The sequence below is a fragment of the Benincasa hispida genome, chromosome 9 (genome assembly GCF_009727055.1).
Source record: "Benincasa hispida cultivar B227 chromosome 9, ASM972705v1, whole genome shotgun sequence".
NCBI lineage: Eukaryota > Viridiplantae > Streptophyta > Magnoliopsida > Cucurbitales > Cucurbitaceae > Benincasa > Benincasa hispida.
The window spans coordinates 59,139,421-59,165,404 of record NC_052357.1 but is presented as its reverse complement, the minus strand read 5'-3'; the positions used below and the strand labels follow the sequence as shown (position 1 = coordinate 59,165,404).

Genomic DNA, 25,984 nt, shown 5'->3' with positions numbered 1-25,984 from the left:
AACAAATTGACATGAATGATCATAGGGTTTATCTATTCAATATAAATATAAAGAATTTATGCTAACATACATATCTTCAACAATAAAGGTGAAGAACTGTGGAGAAAAAATGGAAAAGATTGAGATATCTCAATGACACAAGAAAATCAGATAAGGAGGAGATATAAAAACTAAAGAGATATAAATGTGAAATTAAAATGATAAGGTTTTTTTTAAAAAATCAATGATATAAATGGATAAAAACTAAAATGATTAAATTTTGCTATTTAATGTAAATAGTTTCTTTTTTTTTCTTTTTTTTTTTTTTAATTTTTGAAAATCTCTAAAAAATATATTTTTTTTTCAAAAAAATCAAAAAAATCTTTGAAACTAAAATAATAATAATATTAACTAGCCCACGAACCATACTTTTTTTTTTTGTACGTTCAATAATAATTCTTATATATTGAATAAATATATCCCAATATGTTAGAGTAAATGACACCATTTTTTTAAAAAAAATAAAAGTTACATTTTTTTTATTCACAAACAAACAATGATATAATTTTTAAACTAGAATTTAACAAATAATACCAAAATAAATAATTTTAAAATAACCAATATCTTTAAAACTAAATTATAAAAATGAGAGATTGTTTTTAAAAGTCAAACTATTGAAAATATTTATAAATATAGCAAAATATCATCATTTATAAATGATAATCACCAATAGACACATATAGATGTTTATCAGTGAGAACTAATAGATGATAGTAGTCTATCAATATTGATAGATAGTAACATTTTACTATATTTATAAATATTTTGATTTATTTTTCTATATTCGAAATAAATTCTATTAAAATATATTTTTTTAATCAAGATTCATAATTAAAAAAATAAATTTCAACAAGCACTACAAATATTATAAATACATGCATCGTGCGTAATTCCTTACCATTATAATAGTTAATTGATAGTGTATTGGTGTGCGAATACAGGAAGAAAGCCTCATCGCTCACCAGTCATCACCCACGTTTTGGCGCCATAATAGGCAGCCGTACCAATTACTAATTACTAATTATCGACCCATTTTAACGACTTCCCTTTCGGTAACTAAAGGAAAATTTTTGGGCCAAATTGAATTAGCTGTCAAAATCGTTTTGCTTGCAACAGAAAGGGAAGGGCTCAGTCGCCGGCGAGGCTCTGGTGTCTTTCTTTCACCTTTCGATCTCCTCCGATACAGAGAAAGAGAGAGAGGATATGTTATCGGTCGCAATTGAAGATGAAGAGAAATGGCTGGCGGAAGGAATCGCCGGAATTCAACACAATGCCTTCTACATGCATCAAGCCGTGGTATCTCCAACTCTTTCTCTTGAAATTCAAAGCTTCAATTCTATTGGAAAAGAAACCCTAATCTCTCCGTTGTTATTGACGTTTATCATCTCAGGACGCCAACAGTCTCAGAGAAGCCCTCAAATACTCGGCTCAGATGCTTTCAGAGCTTCGAACTTCGAAGCTTTCACCACATAGATACTACGAACTCTGTAAATTTCTCTTTGCCAATAATCAATCCTTTGTGTAACGACTGGATCGATTCTTTGAAAGGAGATTTGATTTTTTTTTTTTTTTTTTTTTTTGACTTTGCACGTCGTCTTAGATATGCGAGCCTTTGACGAATTGAGGATGTTGGAGATATTTTTCAAGGACGAAAGCAGGCATGGCGTAACGGTCGTCGATCTGTATGAACTCGTCCAACACGCCGGGAATATATTGCCCAGACTGTGAGTGAACATTGACTAACGTCTGTAGGGCGTCAAACTTAAGCTAATTAGTAATGCATTATCATCTTCCTTTATCTTTTGATGGCTGGCTTGTTCTGGATAGGAATGTTTTTTGCCATGTCCTATCCGCCTCAGTGGACTTTTCATTATTATTTTCTCTTTCTGCATCTAGGTATCTCCTTTGTACGGTTGGGTCAGTCTATATGAAATCTAAGGACGTCCCGGCAAAGGAGGTCCTCAAAGATCTCGTGGAAATGTGTCGTGGAGTTCAACATCCATTACGTGGTCTCTTTCTCAGAAACTATCTAGCCCAAGTCAGTAGGGACATATTGCTAGATATTAACTCTGAGTGCGAAGGGTAATATGATTGCTTAATCCAACCCGTTTACCTTTCATTTTGAAGGCATCGCATTCTAGAATCTGATTACTTTATTTCACATTTTTACTTGTAATTTTTTACATAAAAAGTTGTGATTGAGAACAGGAACTGCTGAAAATGTAATTGATAGAAACTAGTTTTAAAATGTGGACGTGTATTTTTAAAACTTTGAGCTATTCCGCAACATTTCATTCATTGAAAACATTGATAATAAAAATTACTTTGTATCGTAAATAAGTAAGCTTATTCCGGAAGATACTATGACTTGTTTATTTCACTGGAACAAAACATTTCAATTTTCTAGTGCGTGATTTTAGTTTGTATTCCAAATATGAAAGCTGAAAATAATGATCAATTGGGAATGCTTTTTGCAATTCCTCTTCTCTGGAAGGAGAGGAATCAAAGAGTTTTTAAGGACAAAGAAAAATCCTTCCAATGTGTTCTTTGATCTTGTTATTTATTATGCTATTTCTTGGTGAAAAAGTTTAAATCTTTTTGCTTCATGTAAATTTGCTTCCCTTGTGATCAATTGGGAATGCGTTTTAAAATCCATATCTTTTTGTAATTTCATTCATCAATGAAATTGTTTCTTATTCAAAAACTAAAAAATAATGACATAATCCAATGTAATTTTGGCTCCTGCAGAGATGCTGATGCTGTCATGGAGGCAGTAGAATTTGTGCTACAAAATTTTACTGAAATGAATAAACTTTGGGTGCGAATTCAGCTTCAGGTTTGTGGAACATTTGAACTTTTGTTCATCTTGTTTGTGTTTGTATGTGCATGACACCAAAGTGCTTGCATGCCATGGAGGTAAAATGAACCATGAGGGCATGATTTTTGGCCATGCAGGTGTTATGGTGTGTGCAAATCATTCCTACACTTTGGCGATCCTGAGTTGAGGCCTTCAATTGCACTTTTTCATCTGCAGGGACCTGCTCGGTTGAGAGAGAAGCAGGAAAAAGAGAGAAGCGAACTTCGAGATCTTGTAATAGTTCTGAATGTTGTGAGAACTCTGCATAAGTTACTTCAAGAGATTATCCTTTACTCTCATATTTCTGTTCCAGGTTGGAAAGAATCTCCATGTTCTCAGTCAGATAGAGGGTGTGGACCTTGAAATGTACAAGCAGACTGTTCTTCCTAGAGTCTTGGAGCAGGTCTCTAATTTTGAAGTCAACATTGTTTTGCCTAAATTGCTTTTATTATCTGCCCCCAAGCTTTTCTTTACCACTACTAATAATAAAAATAAATAAATAAATAAATAAAATTTTATAGGAATGTTTATATTACAGTACTTTCTGATTACCTGCATTCTTCTTGTTGCATGAACAGGTGGTCAACTGCAAAGACGAGTTAGCTCAGTACTATTTGATGGATTGCATTATTCAGGTGTTTCCAGATGAATACCATTTACAGACGCTTGAGACGTTGTTGGGTGTTTGCCCGCAGCTTCAGGTGGATAACTTACCTCAGTTTCTGTAAGATTGATTTATAATCTTATTTTTACTATTGTCAAAATATTTATGATAGTTTTTATAACTTGTTTCCATTGATAGGCAATAATATTCGATTTGAGATACAAAAAAGTGGTTGCTTGACATAGCCGGGCATTTCCCATGTAAATATAGTTTTTCCATTATCTCCCTTAGAACTTTTAAAGATAAGTATGGAATCTCATGATCCCATTTGGGTAATGGGGGCCCCTAGCGGTTATTTCTTGGGTTCTGGATCGGGAGGAATAGCAAGGTTTTTAGGGAAGTCTGGGAGGGGGCTAGGTTTAATTTTTAATTATGGGCATTGGTTAATATTTTTTATGCCTTGCATTCCTTCTATTCTTTCTTAATGAAAGTATAGTTTCTTACCCCAAAAAAAAAAATCTTCATTTATAGGCAACCGTTGACATCAGGATGGTTCTATCTCAATTAATGGATAGATTATCAAACTATGCTGTTTCAAATGCAGATGTAAGTTATTTACTGTGCTCTCTTTTTCCTTGTTTTTCTTCTCTACATTTTTCTGAATTTTGACATATGCCAGGTAATACCTGACTTTCTGCATGTTGAAGCTTTTGCTAAGTTAAGCAATGCTATTGGGAAGGTAAAGCTTGCTTTTCTTGTGAATTAACTTCAACCATATGCATGACATGTTACTTGGAGATAATATGAAGTGGACACAAGTGCAGTTAAAAAATCGTTTTTAAGTATGTTAGATAAATCTCATCGATGATCTAAATCCCAACAAGGTCAAAATAGATCAAAATAGTTGAACAGTCATCAGTTTGGTCCAACTCTTGACAAACTTGCTTCTGAGAGTAGGCTGCAATTTCTCTTTCTCTATCTAAAGATGAGATACAATATTTTATTACAATTATCATCTGAAGTGTTTGATTCAAGTTTCTGTCTACTTGCTGCCTTCAATATGTCTCATGCATATGTTCTTTATGTTGAAACTGCAAAGTTTTATTGGCTTGATTGAACGGACACAATTTTTTGACAGGTAATAGAAGCACAGGCTGACATGCCTATTGTTGGAGCTATAACATTGTACGTCTCCCTTCTGACATTTACCCTTCGTGTTCATCCAGATCGGCTTGATTATGTGGACCAAATACTGGTAATCTCCTTGCCTTTTTTCAATGCCATACTGGTCCCTAAAAGTAGTTTTTAGATGGTAGGCACACTTAGGTGACAAGCCTCTTTTGTACCCCATGGCATGATGTACTGAAAAGGCATTGCCCTGGGAAACAAGATCATCTAAGAAGGGAATACATAGAACACAGTAAACTTGAATATACATTCTTGATTGAGAATGTCAAAAAATGTAGTATCAGAACAGTGGTAAGCATATGGCAATTGAAACATAATCATGGAATTTGTAGAGAAAATTCAAATGACAGTAATTTCAAATCTCGTGTTATATCTGGAAGTTTGAAGAAATTTAGAAACAGGAGATATTTCAAATAACTTTATTAGAAGGATGATATTTTTTGTTCAAATTTGAATGAAGCGCGCACGCCTACACAATTGGATGTGCTTTTCCTTTAAAGATATCCATATTCATATTCTAATAAATGAAGGAAAAATAATTGCTATCGATTTAAATAACAAAAGAATTAAGAAGTTTGGAGCAAGCGAGGTGGTAACATAGGTGCCGTTGAAGTACTAACTGGAAGATGAGTTGAAGATATCCATATTTAGTCTAATTTTTAAGTGTTAAAATACTTCTATGTTTCGTGCTTGATAAATAAGTTGAATATTTAGTCAAAAGACTGAAAAACCGAAAAAATTATCGACCTTCATCGTTGTACATGCTTTTGTTGTTATGAATGTGCATTGCCATCGTTGCTGGCAATCCAACCTGGTCTGAAAATACAGGTGATTACTTGACTATTTTCATGTAGAAAACCTAATTCTGGCATTTACAAGACACGTCCTATATTCACTTCAATTGTTTTGTCGCTTTTGAATTTTTCAAAGGGAGCATGCGTTAAGAAACTCTCCAGCCAACCAAAGCTTGAGGATACTAGAGCAACAAAACAAATAGTTATGCTTCTCAGTGCTCCATTAGAGAAATATAATGATATTGTGACAGCTCTTACACTCTCAAATTATCCTCGTGTCATGGACCACTTGGACAATGCCACAAACAAAGTTATGGCCATGGTCATTATTCAAAGTATAATGAAAAATAACTCTTGCATTTCTACTGCTGACAAGGTTTGATTCACTCCTTTTGTATTCCATATCAACCTTTCCACTTGTGGATTATATTTACCGCATTCTATGATAGGTTGACGTGTTGTTTGAACTAATAAAAGGGCTTATCAAGGACTTGGAAGAAGTGACTGTAGATGAGGTAAATACAATATCTTTTCCTTCGTGCATTTTTTATTACTGTAATCTCTGTTTTACTTCTTTCTGTATATGAATTCACTCAAGACTATCACTGTACTTCTCCTATTTAGTACTTTTGTTACATCTGCTCCCTTTCACGTACCTGTGCACTTGATGTCTGCATGTGCTATCTGTCTATTGCCTGTTTTCTTGTTTTATCCTGGCAAAGAGCACACTGATGGATCAAAAGGAAATAAAGTATCTCCAGCTAATTGTTTTTCTTGTCTTTAATCTGAAAATAGCTTGACGAAGAAGATTTCAAGGAAGAGCAAAATTCCGTTGCCCGCCTTCTACACGTGCTACATAACGATGACCCAGGTGAAATGTTGAAGGTAAAATTTTCATCTACATTTTTTATTCTGCTAATATTAAGATTTCTTGACAAAAAGATAATTACAGTAGCATGCATCATCCGAGTATGTTTTCATTTATTTTTTGCATACCTTTGAGAATTTAAAATGAACTGTTATATGCAAATCAATCTTGCACGTATATAATTGTGATGGCCCCTCGGTAATAATTTATTAACACATTTTTTATTTCGTAAGGCACATTTCAGTCTCAGAAATCATAAATGTTTTTTGTTCTATTTAATATTTCTTTATGTTTGAGATTTCTCTGAATTGTAACTTTATCCACGCTAGCCTTGTTAATTAGTTCATCTCTTAAATCTCAGATTATCTGTGCCGTGAAGAAGCACATTTTGTGTGGGGGACCAAATCGCCTGCCTTTCACTGTTCCTCCCCTGATATTTTCTGCGCTCAATGTATGTTTCTCCTGTTTGACATGCAAGAAAGCTCTGTTTCATGTTTTTTTCCAAGTGGTGGAAAATTCTATTGTAGGAGAATTGACTTTCAAATCTTGGTCCTATAACCTATAATTTGCTCATGTTTTGAGTCCTGGGGTTTTGTTGAATTTATCTTTCTTTGACTTTTTGCCTTGGATTTTTAACTAATTATCTTTTTGCTTATTCTTGAATTTCATTTGAAGTTATTATATCTACCAGCCTGATTATAAGACACCTGTACATAATTTTCTCCCATGTTTGCAGTTAATTAGACGGTTACAAAATCAAGATGGGGATGTGGTAGGAGAAGAGCAACACGAAGTTGGGGATGAGGTAGAAGAGATGCATGCTACACCAAAGAAAATATTTCAGATTTTAAATCAGGTAAAAGAAAATTGTTTAGGAACTGTGTTTTCATCATGAAAAATTCAGCTTTAGACCCTTGGTTTTGTTCTTTTGGATTAGAGTCTTTTTATGTAGGTAGGGTTAACTCCCTTTTTCAAGGGGCTTGGTTTTTGTATGACCTTGCTTTTAAATCAGGTGATTAAGATCCACTGGTTTACATGGGGTGGGGGGAGGGTGCAGATATCTCTCCTGAGGCTTTAATTAGTGCTGAGGATTATACTACAAGTCCACAATTGTCAGATAGTACAACACTGCAGCTCAATATCAAACCAGACAATAATCTGTCTAACCTTGTTTAATTTATAAACTGTATTTGTGCCTCATAGACCTACATACACTTCGACTCAATCCAATCAATCTAAAAATTCAATGGACAACTCAAGAATACTTCTTGTCAGTAAGAGAGTAACTATGGACTACGAGATTGGTAAAGCTGGGCCCATATATTGCCAGAAAAGTTCAGTCTACTAAGCTATGTAGTAGAAACTGTTACGAAATACCTTTGCTGAATCTGTGCTTGTTAAAATGAAAAAGGTTTGTATTTATCACCGGAGAGTTCATGGTTGTGTAGTCTTCATCTGAATAATTGGATAAGTCAATTTTAATTGTCAAGATTCAACGAAGTTATATTTTAGTATTTTCTCAATCTCTTGCCTGGTATTTGTAAACTCAGCTGCTTCAGAAATAAATTGTGGTGCTTCTATTTTTGGCTCCAGCTTATTGAGGCTCTTTCCTCTGTTCCAGCTCCTGAATTGGCATTAAGGTTATACCTGGAATGTGCTGAGGTACGAAAATCAATGATTTGATATATAGATCTCTCTCTCAATATAGTATCCTGAAATAATATGAACTACCACATTGGTATTGTTTGATCATTTTAGCATGATGATCAATTTAAAGTCAAGTTAGAAAATGCAACAAAAGTAAAAGAGAAAAAAAACCGTTAAATATTTGTAGTAGGGGACCGAGAGCAAGGGAATAAGAAGAAATGTCAAGTTCTTTTGATTCCGGATTCAGACTTGCAGTAGATAATTTACTAATGTAATGAAGAAAACATCTATGGTAGGAATGGGGCCTCAGAAACTGTTATTTTGACATGACATCATGCTTTATTGCTGAAATAGGGAAAAAGAATTTACACCATTCTAGTTTGCAGTTAATTGTTTTCATAGATGTACAACTCCAAATCACATCGTTCTGGTGGTATACCGAATCCGATCATTTTGATGATCCGAATCACCATATCCGATGATCGTATCTTTGTAGGTCTTAGAGTTCTCTTCTAACTTCTATTCATTCTCCTCTATTATTATTCAGGCAGCTAATGACTGTGACCTTGAACCTGTTGCGTATGAGTTCTTCACTCAAGCATTTATAATCTATGAAGAAGATATTGCGGTAAATATCAATATTTTCTAATTTTACAGACTTCGCAACTCAAGAGCTGTTTCTCTGATCTGACTTTAGAAGCAAACTCTTTTTTTTTTTTTTTTTTTTTCCTTCCCCTTTGGACAACAAAGATTTGATGCAGTTTTCTTCCTTTTCTTTCCATCCGTTGCATAATTTATTTTTAATCTAGGATTCTAAGGCTCAAGTGACTGCAATACACCTTATTATTGGGACTCTGCAGAGGATGAATGTGTTTGGTATTGAGAACAGAGATACTTTGACACACAAAGCTACTGGGGTAAAATACATTTACATTTCTTGATCTCTTGCCTTTACAAATTTTATGGTCTATATCCTGAGTTGTTTTTCTACCTTTTGCTAGTATTCTGCGAAGCTCCTAAAGAAACCTGATCAGTGTAGAGCTGTTTACGCATGCTCACATCTCTTTTGGGTTGATGATCCAGAAGGCATTAAGGATGGAGAGAGGTTATTCCCTCATGCTTGATCGTATAACTTTTGGCATGTTTGACATCTTAGGTAACTTGGTTGTCTTAGAGGAAATAACAGTTTTCCCCCCCTCGTAAACAGAGTTCTTCTTTGCCTGAAGCGTGCCCTACGAATTGCAAATGCTGCTCAACAGATGGCTAATGTTACACGGGGTAGCAGTGGACCTGTCACACTTTTTGTTGAAATACTGAACAAGTTAGTATCTGAAAATTTTACCACATTTTTATGATTAATAAAAAAAACATAAAATGTCAAAAACAATTCTTTCCCTCACATTGGAATGCTAATAGCTGATCATATTCATCTCTTATAATATCTTGCCATTTAAAATAACCTTTTCAATAATGCCACCAGTAAAATGAATAGTGCCTCAAAACTAACAGTTGAAATTAAATGAGCATTTTAAAGTTAAATTTGATGAGCAAAGTTGTAAATTCTTGTGTATACAAATAAACAGAAATTTAAATTTAAAGGGCAACACGAGAGCTTTTTTGTTTATACAAAGCGATCTCTAGTTCCTATATTTTTTTTAGTTCAAACTAATAGAAAATCTTATTTATAATATCCTTGGTCAATAGTTCCTTTTTCTTCTTTTCTGTTGCTTTCCTTATCTAAAAAGCTTTGATGATTATTTTAATGGCAAGTCATTAGTGTACGTAGTGGTTTTAAGTTCTCATTGAAGGGTAAAACATGCCTCCGGCGAAATCTGTTCCTTAGAACAAACAAAACATGCTCGTTCATATTCTGTATAGACACTACTTTGGAGAATACCTGCGCGTGAATTTAATAATGATGTTTTTGGTATTTTGTCTGCCATACAGAATACCAGTAACTATGTAATTTTATTTCTAGTGGCGTATTATGTTATCACCAAATTATGAGATATATTTTTGTTCTAAAAATGCGCTAACCATATTAAATCCCAGTTGAATCTTTCGCAGAAAGAAGGCTTTTTTTTTTTTCTCATCCTTTATGAAGGATAACTACTTGTATATGAATATATATGTTTATGGGGTTCAGGTACCTCTACTATTTCGAGAAAGGAAACCAGCAGATTACAAATGCTGCAATTCAAGGCTTGATCGAATTAATAACAACTGAATTGCAGACCGACTCCCCGAGCGCCAGTCCGGCCCCGGATTCATTCTTTACCAGCACACTTCGCTACATTCAGTTCCAGAAACAGAAAGGTGGTGTCATGGGTGAAAGATATGATTCTATCAAGGTTTGATTTGTTCATAAAAAATTGATATCGTCGTTTTCTGTCTTAAAAGCCATTTGTTCTGGTTTTCTTCTGGCTAAATATAGCTTTTTAGTTTTTTGAAGGAAATTTTGTGTTTGTCATTCTATATTTATATTGCCCCTTGTATTTAATCTTTGTTTCTGATGTAGTTGGAAGGGAATGGGGAGCTTGTGTCATTTGTTACTGACTATGGGCAATGTTAGATTCTCTTTTTTTTTTTTTTTTTTTTACCTAACATGCTTGTTTACTTGCAATAACAATTGCAAAGAGCTTGTTTGGGATCGTTTTCATTATTTTTTATATTTTTTTATTTATTTAAATACTATTTTAGTTCATAGATTTTTTATTTTACTTTATTTAGGTCATTCTGCTTCCAATTTTTGTTCTTTTTGGTTTTTGTACTTTCAAAATTACCATCTTAATTCCTGTATTTTTTAAAAGTAATCATTTTGGTCCTGTATTTTTACTTTTTTCTAATTGAATATATTATTACAATTCATTCATTCAATTCCTTAAAACGTAGCTATAAGTTTGTTTTGAAGGGTTTCCAATTATGTTTAAAATTAATGTTATAATTTTGTAAGTAAGGATCTTAGTCACTTTCTAAAAGAAAAACTAAAATAGACATTTCAAAATATATAGACCATTATGAACATAATAAAAATGCAGTAACTAAGATGAACAAAAGCTAAAAGTATAAAGATCGAAGTAATATTTAAAATTATTTTTTTTAGCTATTTGATTTTTTTTAATTGTTATTTGAGAATTAAATTTATAAACATTATTTTCACCTATGGATTTCTATGTTTTGTTATCTATTTTTTATGCATGATTTTAAATATAAGTATAGTTTTGAATTTTTTAAAAAATTGTTTTTGAATAATTTTTTTAGATATTGATCGCGAACTCAAGTGTCTACCATAATAGAAAAAATTGAAAAAAAATGGAAGACTAAAATTGAAATTGTAGTTAAACGGAGTTAAAGAATTGTGATGGGCTGTTGAGGGGTCAGTGATTTTGAAAAAAAAAAAAAAAAAAAAAAAGGAGAGAATTTGAGATAATATTCAAGGGGTCAAATCAATGTATGAACAGTTGTAGGACATATTATTCATATGTTAGAAAGTAATCATTTATAAAATCATCTTAAAACATATTTTAAATTATTCAAAATTAATTTTGATGATTTAAAAATTGTATTTAGAAATGTAAAGTTAATATTAAATTAACTTTGAGTTATGAAAGCCGTATTTCAGATTGATTTTAAAAATGACAAAATTAAACCATTTTAAGATTACTTTCAAACTATGTTAATCATTTTTCCAATAATTTTTGTTGTTTGAAAGGTAAGGTTACCGTGCAACAAACCAAAGTAACAACATTAGGGTCTTTTGTTTGTAATAATAATAATTAAAAAAAGGTCTTTTGTATCTTTATTTAAATAAATAAATAAATAAAGGAAACGGTCCTTTGAAATATGATTATCGGTTAGGGGTGTTAAAAAAAACTCAATGATCCAAAAAAATCGATCAATCCAACTCAACTTGTGCGATTTGGGTTGGGTTATTAAGTCATTTGGGTTGGATTGGGTTTAAATAAATGAAAATTAGTTTATGGGTTCACCTAATATAACCCATACCAAATCCGAATCAACTCAAATTTATAACTTTAAAATATATTTTTTTTTGTTACTTATAACACGATTGTTCATACATATATTGATTTTAATTTTATTTAATTTCAATATTTTTTTGATTAATTTATTATTCAACAACTCGTAAATGTAGTTTTTTTGAACTTTAGAAAAAAAAATTCACTATATAAATTGAAATTGAGTTGTTAATTTTAATTCAATATATGAAAATAATTAAATTAAATTTTTACATATTTATGTTTTGCTTCTTTTTAAAACAAAATTTTAAATAAATGACCCGATTAATCCGAACAAACTCAACCCAAATATGGTTGGGTTGGTTGGGTTCATTTTTTAATAAGAGTTACTTGGGTTGAAAATTTACAACCCGAACAATTGAATTTGATTTAAAAAGTCTTTCAACCTCATCCAATCCATTGTCTTGGACGTTAAAATTTATTTTCTTCGTTGTATATTTAAGGATTGTTGAGTAGGATTACTCTGAAGTTTTAAAATATCATATTTTCTTACCTAAATTCTTAAATCCTTTATTATTAGATCTGAATTAAAAATTTAAAAAGTAGAATAATAAGTATAGTATTAAATTTTCATTGGCGTCTCTCCATATCTATGAATTCCAAGTTGTGACAAGTGATGAATCAATAAATACAATTACTGCAACAAGTATTTTAATCCATTTTAATAAAGAGTATAATTTTTATTTATTAATTTAGACATAACTTTAAAATTAATTATTTTTAAAAAAATTCTAAAAACATATATTGATCAATAATTTTTCTTCGAGAAAATACATCGATCAATATTTTATCAATATTCTCGACAATATGTTCATAAAATTGAGGGAAATATTATTTTAATTCTTATACTTTGAAATTTGTTCAATTTTAGTTTACGTTGTTTCAAATGTCCAAGTTTAGTTTTTATACTTTTTACCACCGACTTTTTTATTATTAATCTTTCAAACAATAAATTGTTATTTATTAACATTATCACTAAAAATTTTCAAATCATATTCACATATCATATTTTCTTGCATGAAAGTTATTATTATTATTATTATATCCGTTTTAATAAAAATTAATTTTGAAGGATTAAATTTAAGATTTATTAAAAATATATGGATTGAAATTGAACCAACTTGAAAGAATAAACAACAGAATAGTAGTTTAATATATTATTTATTATTTTTAATTTCGATTATGTCTAATACTCATTTTCGGTTCGAGAGGGTCCACCGAAAAAGCTTCATCATGAAGTCCTATAACTTCGACGCTTACTTCTGACGTGCCCCGAATTAGTTAATGATTTATCGTAATATTGAACTATAAAATTGTGAAATTCATCATTTCGTAATATTGAACTATAAAGTTGCTCACAAATTATTATTATTATTATTATTTGAAATAGTTCACGAATTACAAAATATTTAAAATGAGACGGGGCCCAAAATAGAAGATTGTAAAATTTAGATCTTTACACGGAAAATCTTATTAAAGTTAGAAACGGGAGTCGAAGGGAACGGCACTCTGAAGTGCTTGTTGTCTTTTGAAGAGTTATATGAAGGAACGGTAGACGGATCAACGAAATAGACGATAGCATTAAAAGGTAGATGATAACGTTACAGAGGTAGATGATAGCGTTTAAAGAGGTAGACGATAACGTCAACGAGGTAGATGACAAAGTTTAAAAGGTAGACGATAACATCAAAAGGTGGACGATAGTATTAAAGAGAACTTGGTGGACGATAACAGCGTGCCAATCTTTTCTTTCTATTTCTCTCTTGTATTTTGAACTATACACAAATGTTGTATTTATACAAAATGGAATCCCTAATTTGGGAATGCAAGAATAACAACAACATAAATGGTTATACACTTGTTGTATCCAACCTATTCTTTTGGTAAAAAAGGTAAGACTGTAATTTTATGAAGACTTTCATTGCTGACGGAGTTGCTGAGTAGATTTGCCTTTGGTGACGTGGCTGGCTGTGTTGGCATCCTTAACAATTAAATCATATCCTTCATAAATATTCTAGATTTGGATTTTTATTTTAAAAAAAATAATTTATATAGAGTGAGGTATAAAACCTCAAATCTTGGTTAATAGTACAAATATATCTCAATTGAACTATGATCATGTTGGTAAATTTTGAATAGCTTTTGCTATAATTTTGGACAATTTTATATATTATGTACTCTGAATGTGAGTAATAGATACTATATATTTTATTTGTATTTATCTCTTTTTTTAGTACAACAATTATGGGAATAAGGATTGAACCTCCAACCTCTATAGATGAAGATCATCCTAGTAGATAGATGAAGATCATTCCAGTTACTACTGAGCAAAACTCATTTTGATATTTATTTCATTATATGAGTAACTTTATTGTCCCAATTTTTTATGTCAGACATTTCAACAAAGGGCTTTTGCTATTTGATTCAAATTTCACATACTATGTATCATTTTTCCAAGATATAAGCATGTTGAAATTATGATATAATCTGAGCTTATAGAACATAATTTTTTTTTTTTTTATCAATTTAAAATTAATACAATTTATATTATTTTTATATGTTATTTTTCTCAACAAAATAATATATCATAATTTAAGATTTTTTTTTATGTGTGTGTACTATATTAGTTATATAATGCAAACGAAGATTGTGTATATGCGCGTGTGCGTGTGTGTGCGCGTTTGTGTGTGCATATTCGTGTGCGTATGTGTGTGTCAAAGTAAAATGGGAAGGCTCTCAACTCAGAAATCTGCAAAACCCATGTTTCAGGAGGGCATCCAAAACTCTACAGATGTCCTCCGTCCGGACATCCTATCTTTAGATGTCGGGGTTGTTGGGGTTGATGCCTTATAGTTTGTAAACCTTATATGAATAAATATTTCTGTGATTAATAATATTTGATATTTTATTCACTTTGTCTATGAAATATATGATATCTTAGTTGCATTAACCACAAACCAATAAACTAACATCCAAGGTTATTGTTGTAACTTAAACATGTACGTGGAGACATACAGGTGGATCATGTTTAAGTGATAACTTAAATGGTCTATAGTATATGGATAAGGTTGGATACCTTATCCTGATGACACTACGAGTATGGCCCACTTTGTAAGTGTTACAAATGTTGTAAAGTGCTACAAATGATCTAATCCTGATCGTTCATGTATTAGAAATGCGAGCGGGGATATTCTATACAAAGGAGTTTGTATAAGACCGAACCACGAAATGTTTAGTCTCGTTATATAGCGTCGTTCATAATGGAGACTTTCATTTCACTAGGATGACCATAGATTGAAGGTGTTGGGGTTGATGTCCTAAAGTCTCGTGTCCTGTAGTTTGTAAATAGTTTGTATGAACACTTGTGTTGTGTAATATATGATATTTACTTCACATCTTGTATTTTGCTCAGTTTCTTGTTTTATTTTGCGCATTTCTTTATTTGATCTCCTGTAAGAGGATAAGGTAACTTAGTCTCTTGTCCTAATCTGTCTTTTCCCTACGGTAAGCGCATTAGGGCAGGACTCTGGCATCGAAAATGAGGGATTACACTTACACGAAATAGTTACATGCTAACGATTCTGGACCGAAAAATGGTGGCTATTAGGTTCAGTTCCAAGAGTTGGTTCTGCCTAATGGTTGAGAATGTCTCATCTCAGTGAAGGGGCAATTGATCACCCCACCGGTGGCGTTTGTCTTGACTCACTGGGGCATCATTGCAAAATAGAAATCTATAACTTAGGGTACTTGAAACTGTTTTGCAAAACTAATTGGTTTAAAAGTGGTTTAGCAAAACTAATCAAGATTTGTTCGTATTTTCAGTAACTTTTTCAAATGGCTACAACCACTTTATCTTTGTTAAGCGCTGAAAAATTGATTGGTGACAAATTTTCAACATAGAAACATATGATCACAATGATCCTAATCATCGAGGATCTCATGTTCACTCTCACGGAGGTTTGTTCTCCTATTCCAGCTCCAAATGTCGCTCGAAATGTTTGGGAGGCATACGAGCGATGGACAAGGGCAAATGAGAAGGCTCGAGCCTATATCTTGGCAAGTCTTTTTGACATCTTGGCCAAGAAGCATGAGCCTTTGGTCTCAACTCGTGAGATCATGGAGTCCCTGCGGGGGATGTTTGGACAACCGTCTGAACAACTTATGCATGAGGCTCTTAAATATATATTCAACTTTAAAATGCAAGAAGGCACCTCTGTTCGTGAACATGTGCTAAACATGATGGTCCACTTCAATGTGGCGGAGTTGAATGGGTCTATCATCGATAAGGGTAACTAGGTTAGCATAATCTTGCATTCTTTGCCGGAGAGCTTCCTGCACTTTGTTAGTCATGTGATTCTTAACAAAGTGAAATATAACCTTAAAACTCTCATCAACGAGTTGCAGACATACCAATCTTTACTGAAAAGTAAGGAGAGGCAGAAGGGTGAGGCAAATGTTGCTTCATCCTCAAGGACGTTCCATAGAGGTTCGACCTCAGGAACGAAGTCTACACCTTCTACTTCTAACTCTGCAAAGGGGAAGAAGAAGAAGGGTGGTAAGGGAAAAGGGAAGGCACCTACTAACCCACCTCCTGTCGCCCCGAGGAGGCGTCCACCAGTTGCTAAAGGAAAATGTTTCCATTGCAATCAAGATGGACATTGGAAGAGGAATTGTCCTCGGTATCTGAAGGAGAAGAAAACAACCAAGGCTAAGGCCAAGGCGGATAAAGGTAAATATGATTTACTTGTACTCGAAACTTGTTTAGTGGAGAATGATGATTCTGTCTGGATAATTGATTCAGGCACCACTAACCATGTTTGTTCTTCTTTTCAGGGGATTAGATCTTGGCGACAGTTAGAGGCTAGTGAGATGACGATGTGAGTAGGCACCGGGCACGTCGTCTCAGCTGTGGCAGTGGGAGGGATCCAGTTGACTTTACATAATAGGTTTCTAAATTTAAATGATGTATATATTGTTTCTGAACTAAAAAGGAACCTTATTTCTGTAAAGTGCTTATTGCAATGTAAATACACTATTTATTTCAATTTGAGTAAAGCGTTTATTCATAAAGATGGTGTCTTTATTTGCACAGAAAATCTGGAATCAAATTTATATGTGCTAAGGTCGTTATCCATTAATTCCCTTCATAATACTGAAATGTTCAGAACTGTCGTAACTCAATCAAAACGTCAACAACTTTCTCCAAAAGAAAATGCCCAACTTTGGCATCTACATTTAGGGCACATCAATCTCAATAGGATTGAGAGACTGGTGAAGAATGGACTTCTAAGTGAGTTAGAAGAAAATTCTTTACCTGTGTGCGAATCTTGCCTTGAGGGTAAGATGACTAAATGACCTTTTACTAGAAAAGGTTTTAGAGCTAAAGAACCTCTTGAGTTAGTACATTCTGACCTTTGTGGTCCTATGAATGTGCGAGCCTGAGGTGGCTATGAGTATTTTATCAGTTTTACTGATGGTTACTCAAGATACGGGTATGTTTATCTTTTGCAACAAAAGTTTGAATCCTTTCAAAAGTTCAAAGAGTTCAAGGCTGAATTTGAAAACGCATTGGATAGACGGATTGAAACACTTCGATCAGATCGAGGTAGAGAGTTTTTGAACTCCGTATTCTAGGACTATTTGATAGAATATGGAATCGTTTCCCAACTCTTAGCGTCAGGCACACCTCAGCAGAATGGTGTAGCAGAGAGGAGAAATAGGACCTTATTAGACATGGTTCGTTCGATGATGAGTTACGCTTTCTTACCAGACTCGTTTTGGGGTTTCGCAGTGGAAACTGCGGTGTACATACTCAACTGTGTTCCCTTCAAGAGTGTTGCTAGAATACCTTTGGAATTGTGGAACGGGCGTAAAGCTAGTTTACGTTACTTCCACATTTGGGGTTGCCCTGCACATGTGCTTGAGGCTAATCCCAAGAAGTTGGAACCACGGTCGAGGTTATGCCTCTTTATAGGCTACTCTAAAGGTACACGAGGGGGTTATTTTTATGATCCAATGGAAAATAGGGTGTTTGTTTCAACAAACACTACTTTCCTGGAGGAGGATCATATAAGGGAGCACAGTCCACGAAGCAAAGTCATGTTACGTGAGCTTTCCAATGAAACTACTAAAACTGCAACAAGAGTTGTTGAAGAGTTTACTACATTAACAAAATTTGTTGATGGGAGTTCATCGAATAGGTCGGTTCCATCTCAAGATTTGAGGGAGCTTCAACGTAGTGTGAGGGTTGCGAACCCACCCATTCGCTATCTGGGTTTCATGGAAATCATTGCTATGGTAGCAGATGGCCATGTGAGGATCCGTTGTCTTATAAGAAGGCAATAGAGGATATTGACCGGGATGAATGGTTCAAGGCCATGGATCTCGAGATGGAGTTGATGTATTTCAACTCAGTATGGGATCTTGTAGATTAGCCTGATGGGGTTCGCCCTATAGGTTGTAAATGGATCTACAAGTGCAAACGGGGTGCTGATGGGAAGGTACAGACCTTCAAGGCTCGACTTGTAGCAAAGGGTTATACCTAGGTAGAGGGAGTCGACTATGAGGAGACTTTCTCGCCTGTTGCCATGTTAAAGTCGATCTGCATCCTCATGTCCATTGCAGCTTATTATAATTATGAGATCTGACAAATGGACGTCAAGACGGTCTTTTTGAATGGCAATCTTGGGGAGACCATTTATATGGTGCTGCCCAAGGGATTCATAGCCCAAGGTCAAGAGCAAAAGATTTGCAAACTGAATCGGTCCATTTATGGACTGAAACAGGCGTCTCGATCTTGGAACATACGATTTGATGTTGCAATCAAGTCGTATGGATTTGACCAAAACGTTGATGAACCTTGCGTCTACAAGAAGATCATCAACGCTTCAGTAGTCTTCTTAGTGTTGTATGTAGACAATATCCTACTCATTGGGAATGATGTAGGTCCACTGACTACAGTTAAGAGCTGGCTAGCGACCCAATTCCAAATGAAAGATTTGGGAGAGGCTCAGTTTGTTTTAGGGATCCAGATTTTTCGGGATCATAAGAACAAAATGCTAACACTGTCTCAGGCATCGTACATTGGCAAGATGTTGCTCAAGTACTCAATGCAGAACTCCAAGAGGGCCTACTGCCGTTCAAGCATGGAGTCACTTTGTTTAAGGAAATGTGTCCTAAGATGCCTCAAGAGGTTGAGGAAATGAGATGGGTCCCATATGCGTCTGCCATTGACAGTTTGATGTACGCGATGCTTTGTACTCGTCCAGACATCTGTTACGCTGTGGGTATAGTCAGTAGGTATCAGTCTAATCCAAGCCAGGGTCACTGGACTGCAGTGAAGAACATTCTCAAGTATCTTCAAAGAACGAGAGACTACATGTTCGTGTATGGTTCTAGGGATTTAATCCTTACAGGATACACGAATTCTGACTTTTAGACTGATAAGAACTCTCGCAAGTCCACATCAGGGTCAGTCTTCACTCTTAATGAAGAAGCTGTAGTGTGGCGAAGCACTAAGCAGGGGTGCATCGTCGACTCCACTATGGAGGCGGAGTACGTAGCGACTTGCGAAGCTGCTAAGGAGGTCGTCTTGCTCAGGAAGTTCTTGACAGTGCATCGAGGGGACGTGATTGTCACGTAGCTCGCTTCGGAGCACAATGTTGCTGACCCGTTTACGAAGGCTCTCATGGCTACAGTGTTTGAGGGTCACCTACGAAGCATGGGTCTAAAGGATCGCCCGCGGCTGAACTAGGGCAAGTGAGAGATTTTATTGTACAGGGCTTTTATGCCCTAGTTTATTGTTTTGTACTAAGTTCTTTTGTACACCCCACTTCGCTTTAGGACAAGTGGGAGATTGTTGGGGTTGATGCCCTAAAGTTTCGTGTCCTGTAGTTTGTAAACAGTATATATGAACACATGTGATTGTTAATATATGATATTTACTTCACATCTTGTTGTTTTGCTCATTTATGTGTTTTATTTGCTTTACCACAAACCAATAAACATAAAATCTCTGATTATCTGTATGTGACTCAAGTTTGTATGTGGTGACATACAAGTGGATCATGTCTTTAGTGATAACCAAAATGGTCTGTAGTATATGAATATAGGAGGAAAACCTTATCCTGGTAATGCTACGGACGCGACCTACTTTGTGGAATGGTCACAAGTGTTGTGACTTGCCACAGATGATCTGATCCTGATCATTCGTGTTGGGGACATGCGAGCGGGGGTGTCCTATACAAAGAGTTTGTATAAGACCTGACCACGAAGTGCTAATATCTCGTTATATAATACCGTTCATGACAGAGACTTCACTTCACTAGAATGACCATAGGTAACATGACCTCAATCCTGAGTGAGTTGAAAACTCCTGCCATTGAGGGTGGTCCTTTGATTTGTATGGGTGCGAAAGTAGCAAGTTGCAATCAACCTACCATTTTGGGGATACGTCTGATTTGAGAGATGTGAACTCAACTACAGCAAATGAAACTCACTTCTAGCTTCCTTGAGGAGGGGTTTAAGTAGATAGATGGCTCCCCTTAAGGGCCTTAATTTCGGGGCTTGAAACAATGCGGCGCCACACACCTTCTCTTGGCCGATGAGGTTTTCACCTACAGTTGGACTATGTTGTAATTGGTTCAATTAAATACGGAATCAGTGGTACTTTAAGGAGTGAGTGTAACCTAACAGGGGTAAAACGGTAAGATTGGCCAGGTGTAACTTACGAGCATCTATGAAGGGTCAATCGTACTGAATGATTGGTTTATATCCAATGGAACAAAAATATATCTGTGATAAGAAAGAGTTCAGTTGTTGGTCCTTTAGTGAATCCATCTGACGGTTAACGGATGTGAATCTCATGCTAAGAGTTTAGTTAGCTAAATTCACATACCGTTGAAGCTTTGAGCCACATGGTCCATTAGGTCACCTGGGTAGCATTGGATAAAGTCGAGACCAGTGTTTGGTTAATTTTGAAATGTTCAAATTGACAAGAGGAAAGTAAATTATATATGATGATATTGGAATGGTTAATTATATAATGATATAATTGGCTAAATGTATGAGAATACATTATTTTGGAGGAAATTAGATATAAGATATGAATTTATATCAAGTAGAGGAAAAATACTATAGTAGAATATAATAAATATCAAACTATAGGATATAAATATAATATGATTAATATTATTAAATAAATAAATTGATTAATTATTTAATATTAACCAATTATTTCCACCGTATGAACGTGGGCACGGGGGGTCCGTGAAGGGTTAAGGTAACCGGGGGGGTTAAAGATTGAAAATCATTTTCATTTTCGAAGCATTCATTCAGTCGTGCTTTGAGACCCCACGCCCCAAAAGAAACCGTGAAAGATCAATCATCGAGAGCCTATACGATAGATTCTCTTTCGTCTAAACGATCGTCTAGTTCACGCGTTCCCTAAACGATCATATACCACTATCCTAAACGATCATCAAGTTTTTCCTAAACGATCATGTAGTTCTACTATACGATAAGCGTCCTCGTTATATGATAGTAGAGTTCTTCTTGTGTGCGCTTGTCGTCTACATGATACCCTTTCCTCCGTCCTCTACCAAACTCACCAGAGCCCACACTTTGGGTTTTTTACGCCGAGGATACCTAGGTTTCCCCTGGTGGTGGTGTTGTCCTCGAAGCCTTGTTCATGTACTTTCGGATCGTGCAGTAACAGTCGAGAGACTCGCCGGGTGCTGGTAGATCGATGGAGTTTTCCGCTGCTATATTTTCACACAAACGAAGATCGTCTTCCTCTAGTATGAACCCCTTTCTCTACGTTTTATCATATTTTGAGCATGCTGTTGATGAGTTTAATATGTATAACTGTTAGTATAGAATTTATATCGTTTATGTTTCGGTCACTGTGAAATCGGAGTGAACTAAGCCCGCTTATGGAACTCTCGTTTTGAGATCCTTCACTCCTGCTATTGAGGGTGGTCTTTTGATTTGTATGAGTGCGAGTGGCCAGGTCGCCGATTTAAACTTACTATTTTGGGGATTCTTCTGATTTGGGAGCTGGGAACTCAGTTACATAAGATGTATTTACTCCTTCCCCGAGGTAGGGGTAAGTAGATAGATAGATCCCTTAAGGGTTGATTCTGGGGCTTGAACGATGTGGTGCCACACACCTTCTCTTCGCCCGAGAGGTGTTCACATATAGTTGGACTATGTTGTATTGTTCATAGAGGAATCAGTGGTACTTAAGGAGTGAGATGTAACTACAGGGGAAAAACGATAATTTGGCCCAGCTGTACTTACGAGCATCTGTGAAGGGTCATCATACTCAAGATTAGTTATATCCGATGGACACAGAAATATATATGTGGTAAGAAGAGTTCAGCTGTTGGTCTTTAGTGGAATGTCAGGTAGTTAACGGATGGTGGATCTCGTGGCTAAAGAGTTTACTCAGCTATTCACGGACTGTTGGAGCTTCGAGCCACAGGTCCATTAGGTCCCCTGGGTAGCTTGGATAAAGTTGAGATCCAGTATTTGGGTTAATTTAAAATGTTCAAATTGACAAGAGAAAATTCGATTATATATGATATAATTGGACCGGTTAATTATATATGATATAATTGACTAAATGTATGAGATACATTATTTTGGAGGAAATTAGATATAAGTATAATTTATATCAAGTAGATAAGAAAATACTATAGTAGATATATGATATCAAACTATAGGATAAAAATATAATATGATTATATTTATTATTAATTAATTGGTTAATTATATGATATTTAAGCCAATTTATCACGTTCGGACGTGGGTTAGTAGGAATGTGTTGGTTATTGTAATCGATGAAATAAATATCAAATTGTTTCATTTTGAATCATTCGTTCAATCGCCCATCCAAAAAAAATAAAAAGAGAGAGCGCGCTGGTGAATCGTAAACGATCGCTTAAGTATCTCGAGAGCCTATACGATAGTCACTCTCCGCCTAAACGATCGTCCACCTCATGCCTAAACGATCGCACACTAGTTCGTACATGATCGAATAGCTCCCCTAAACGATCTGGTCTTCCTCCTTCCTCTACCAAATTCACCAAAGACCACGCTTTGGGTTCTCACTCCAAGAATACCTGGGGCTCTTTTCTGGTGGTGTCGTCCCCATTACGTTCGTGAGTTCGCGGTTGTTCGTGCTGCTGCAGTCGACACATCTATTCAGGCGTTCGTTGATTGGGTAGAGGTTTTCGCTGCGTTGAGTTCCGAAGTTTGAAGACTAACTTCGACTGGTATGGCAACTATCTCTCTTGTTTTTTTCTTGTTCAAAGCATGCCTTTAATTGACTGGTTATTTGTATAACTATACGTTTGAATGTATGTTGTTGTATTTCGGTCACTATGAGATTAGAGCAATCTGAACGTGCTCATGGAACTCTTCGGTAAGAGATCCTTCAATTGGTATCAGAGCCAGGTTCTGATACTCCGATTTCATATGTTGCAACGAAATGACATTTACGTTCTTGGTGGGTGCATTTCTTGTTGGGTTTTATGTCCTAAAACTCATGGTATGTAAACAATAGAGCTTATTCTGAAAATTCAATAAAGGTGTTATTGAATAGATCTATTACTTGAATAGAAATCCAATAAACCTAAAAGTCCTTGACTATTGAATGAGTACTTGAACTTTATGTGAAGACATAAAGGTGGATCAGGTTCGAGTAAATAGTCAAAATGATCTATAGTACATGGATAAGGTTGGGTACCTTATTCTGGTGACACTATTGGATATGACCTGCTCTGTAGTTGTTACAAGGAGTTGTAAAGTGCTACAAACGAAGTGATCCTAATTCGTTCATGTTGGACATGAGGAGTGAGGGTGTCCTTGTGCAAAAGAGTTTGTACAAGATCGGACCACGAAATGAGTCACTCTTACTTTATAATGCTGTTTATTGTTTAAAACTGACTATTTCAAAGCGATGACCTAGGTAACTTGACCTTAATCCTGAGCTAACTATGAACTCCTGTTTATCTGGGATTTCTCTTAGATTTGCATAGGTGAAGGTTGGCTCAACAACGCCGGCCTAATATGACTGCCATTCCAGGGATAAGACTAGATAGATAGTTGGGGACATAGGGTGCAAGAGGGAATTCACTCCTACCCGCTTTAGGGATAGTAGAGAGGTTGTTCCTTTAAGTGCTGATTCTGGGGCTTGAACAAGGGATGAATGAGAGGGACTCGATTTTGTGATTGGATCACAAAACAATTGTTTATTAGGGGAATCAATGGGGACTTATGGAATAAGAGGTAATTTCGGGGGTAAAACAGAGATTTGACCCAGCCGTTATTACGAACAACCTGTGAAGGGTTAACTTACTAATCATGGTTATATCGAGTGGACATAATATATCTACAGTGAGGGGAGTTCATTTATGGGCTTTAGTGGAGTGACCCATTAGTTAATGAATGGGGGTTAGATCGGTCTAATGAGTTTAGCCGATTAATCTCGGATCGTTGGAGCCCATGATCTGTAGGTCCACGAGGTCTCCCTACTAGCTCGAAAATGGATAGCTCTAGAGAAGTGTGATAAGTTAATTTGAAACGTTCAAATTAGAATTTAAAGGAATTGAAGAAAATATATTTAAATATGATTTAAATATATGAAGATGAATTTTTGTAAAAATTAATTTAATATTGGATATTAAATTAATTAGAATTATTTAAATTGTTTAAATAATTATTTATTAATTTTATTAGAAAATTAATTTTTAAAATTAATTTGTAAAATTAATAAATATTAATTTTAGAAATAAAATATGATTTTAAAATCAATTTGGATTTTTCGAAAATGAAAATTACACAAAACTTGAAAAATGAGGTTTCAAGTTCATCTTCAAAGTAGCTTATAAGGAACCCACTTTCTCCTTTGATTTACTCCAAGCATGAGCTGTATCCCATTCAGGACTTCTCTTTGCATGATAGTCTGCAATATATTGAAGAGGTTGGAGTGAAGAAAGACATAAGAACCGACTGAATTTTTGCTGAAAAATTCGAATGAAGAAGGAGTTCTTCAATGAGTTCTGTCTAGTGAGTTTTCTCCATATTCCCTTTGAGTCCCAAAACTCAATCTAGAGCACCAAGAGGATAGTAGGGAAGATCTTGTGGTGGTCTACACAAGGATTCAGAGGATTTTACAGCTGGAAATGGAGATTTCGTTGGTTCGACCAAGGTATGTCCATGAAACCCTTTATACTCTGTTTTTAGCTTGTTTCTTCCTATGCGTGCTGGTGTTCATCCAACAATTAGTATCAGAGCATCTTATAAGCATTCAGTTCGGATTAATTTTGGTTTGGTGGGTGTTTTGTATGAAAATATGAAACTATTGTAATGATATGGTTTTCTAAGTTTTGGCCTTTAATTTCTCTTTAATTTTCCGTTTAAATTTGTAATTGACTCTTGTTTGATAAGCTTTAATGTCTTCCCAAGAGCAGTAATTTATTTGGAGTCATTAGAGTTGAAATTAAGCTGTAATTCGAAGAAACAAGCGAAGGGGCTGAGTTGCAGATTCTAAATGATCAGCCTCTGTTCATATCATCATTGAGTTTCAGTAGCTAAACGATCGTTTAGCTTCATACGTTAGACGATATGAAGGAAAAGCTAAACGATCGTCTAGCTTCGGGCATTAATCGTTTAGGTGTTGTGCATTAGACAATCGTCTACCTCTAGAGCTAAGCGATGTGTTGTTTTGCTATGCAATGGCACTACACAATCGTGTAGCTTCAGGTGGGAGCTAAGCGATGAGGCGAAGAGCTATGCGATGGCGCTGAGCAATCGCTTACACGATCGTTTACCTTTGTTCGAGAGCTAAGCAATGCGGTGAAGAGCTATGCGATGGTGCTGAGCGATCACTTACACGATCATTTACCTTTGTTCGGGAGCTAAGCGATGCGGTGAAGAGCTATGCGA

General features: G+C 35.0%; 1 protein-coding gene across 2 annotated transcripts; it reads left to right on the top strand.

Annotated features, from left to right (window-relative positions):
• The first annotated feature begins 1,242 nt into the window (after positions 1–1,242).
• On the top strand, positions 1,243–10,549 carry LOC120085852 (vacuolar protein sorting-associated protein 35B-like). Of its 2 annotated transcripts, XM_039042073.1 has the most exons (22): positions 1,243–1,335; positions 1,430–1,526; positions 1,640–1,763; positions 1,936–2,121; positions 2,788–2,875; positions 3,074–3,130; positions 3,210–3,299; positions 3,475–3,597; positions 4,032–4,106; positions 4,180–4,239; positions 4,639–4,755; positions 5,619–5,858; positions 5,932–5,997; positions 6,278–6,367; positions 6,712–6,801; positions 7,087–7,206; positions 7,944–8,012; positions 8,545–8,625; positions 8,807–8,914; positions 8,999–9,102; positions 9,205–9,318; positions 10,144–10,549. In XM_039042073.1, exons 1-22 carry the CDS (start codon positions 1,243–1,245, stop codon positions 10,352–10,354), a joined length of 2,403 nt encoding a protein of 800 aa, XP_038898001.1. In that variant the 3' UTR covers positions 10,355–10,549. The 2 variants fall into 2 exon arrangements, with proteins under 2 accessions (XP_038898001.1, XP_038898002.1); XM_039042074.1 differs by lacking the exons at positions 1,243–1,335; positions 1,430–1,526 and having other exon boundaries at positions 1,689–1,813; positions 10,144–10,354.
• Positions 10,550–25,984: the final 15,435 nt, after the last annotated feature.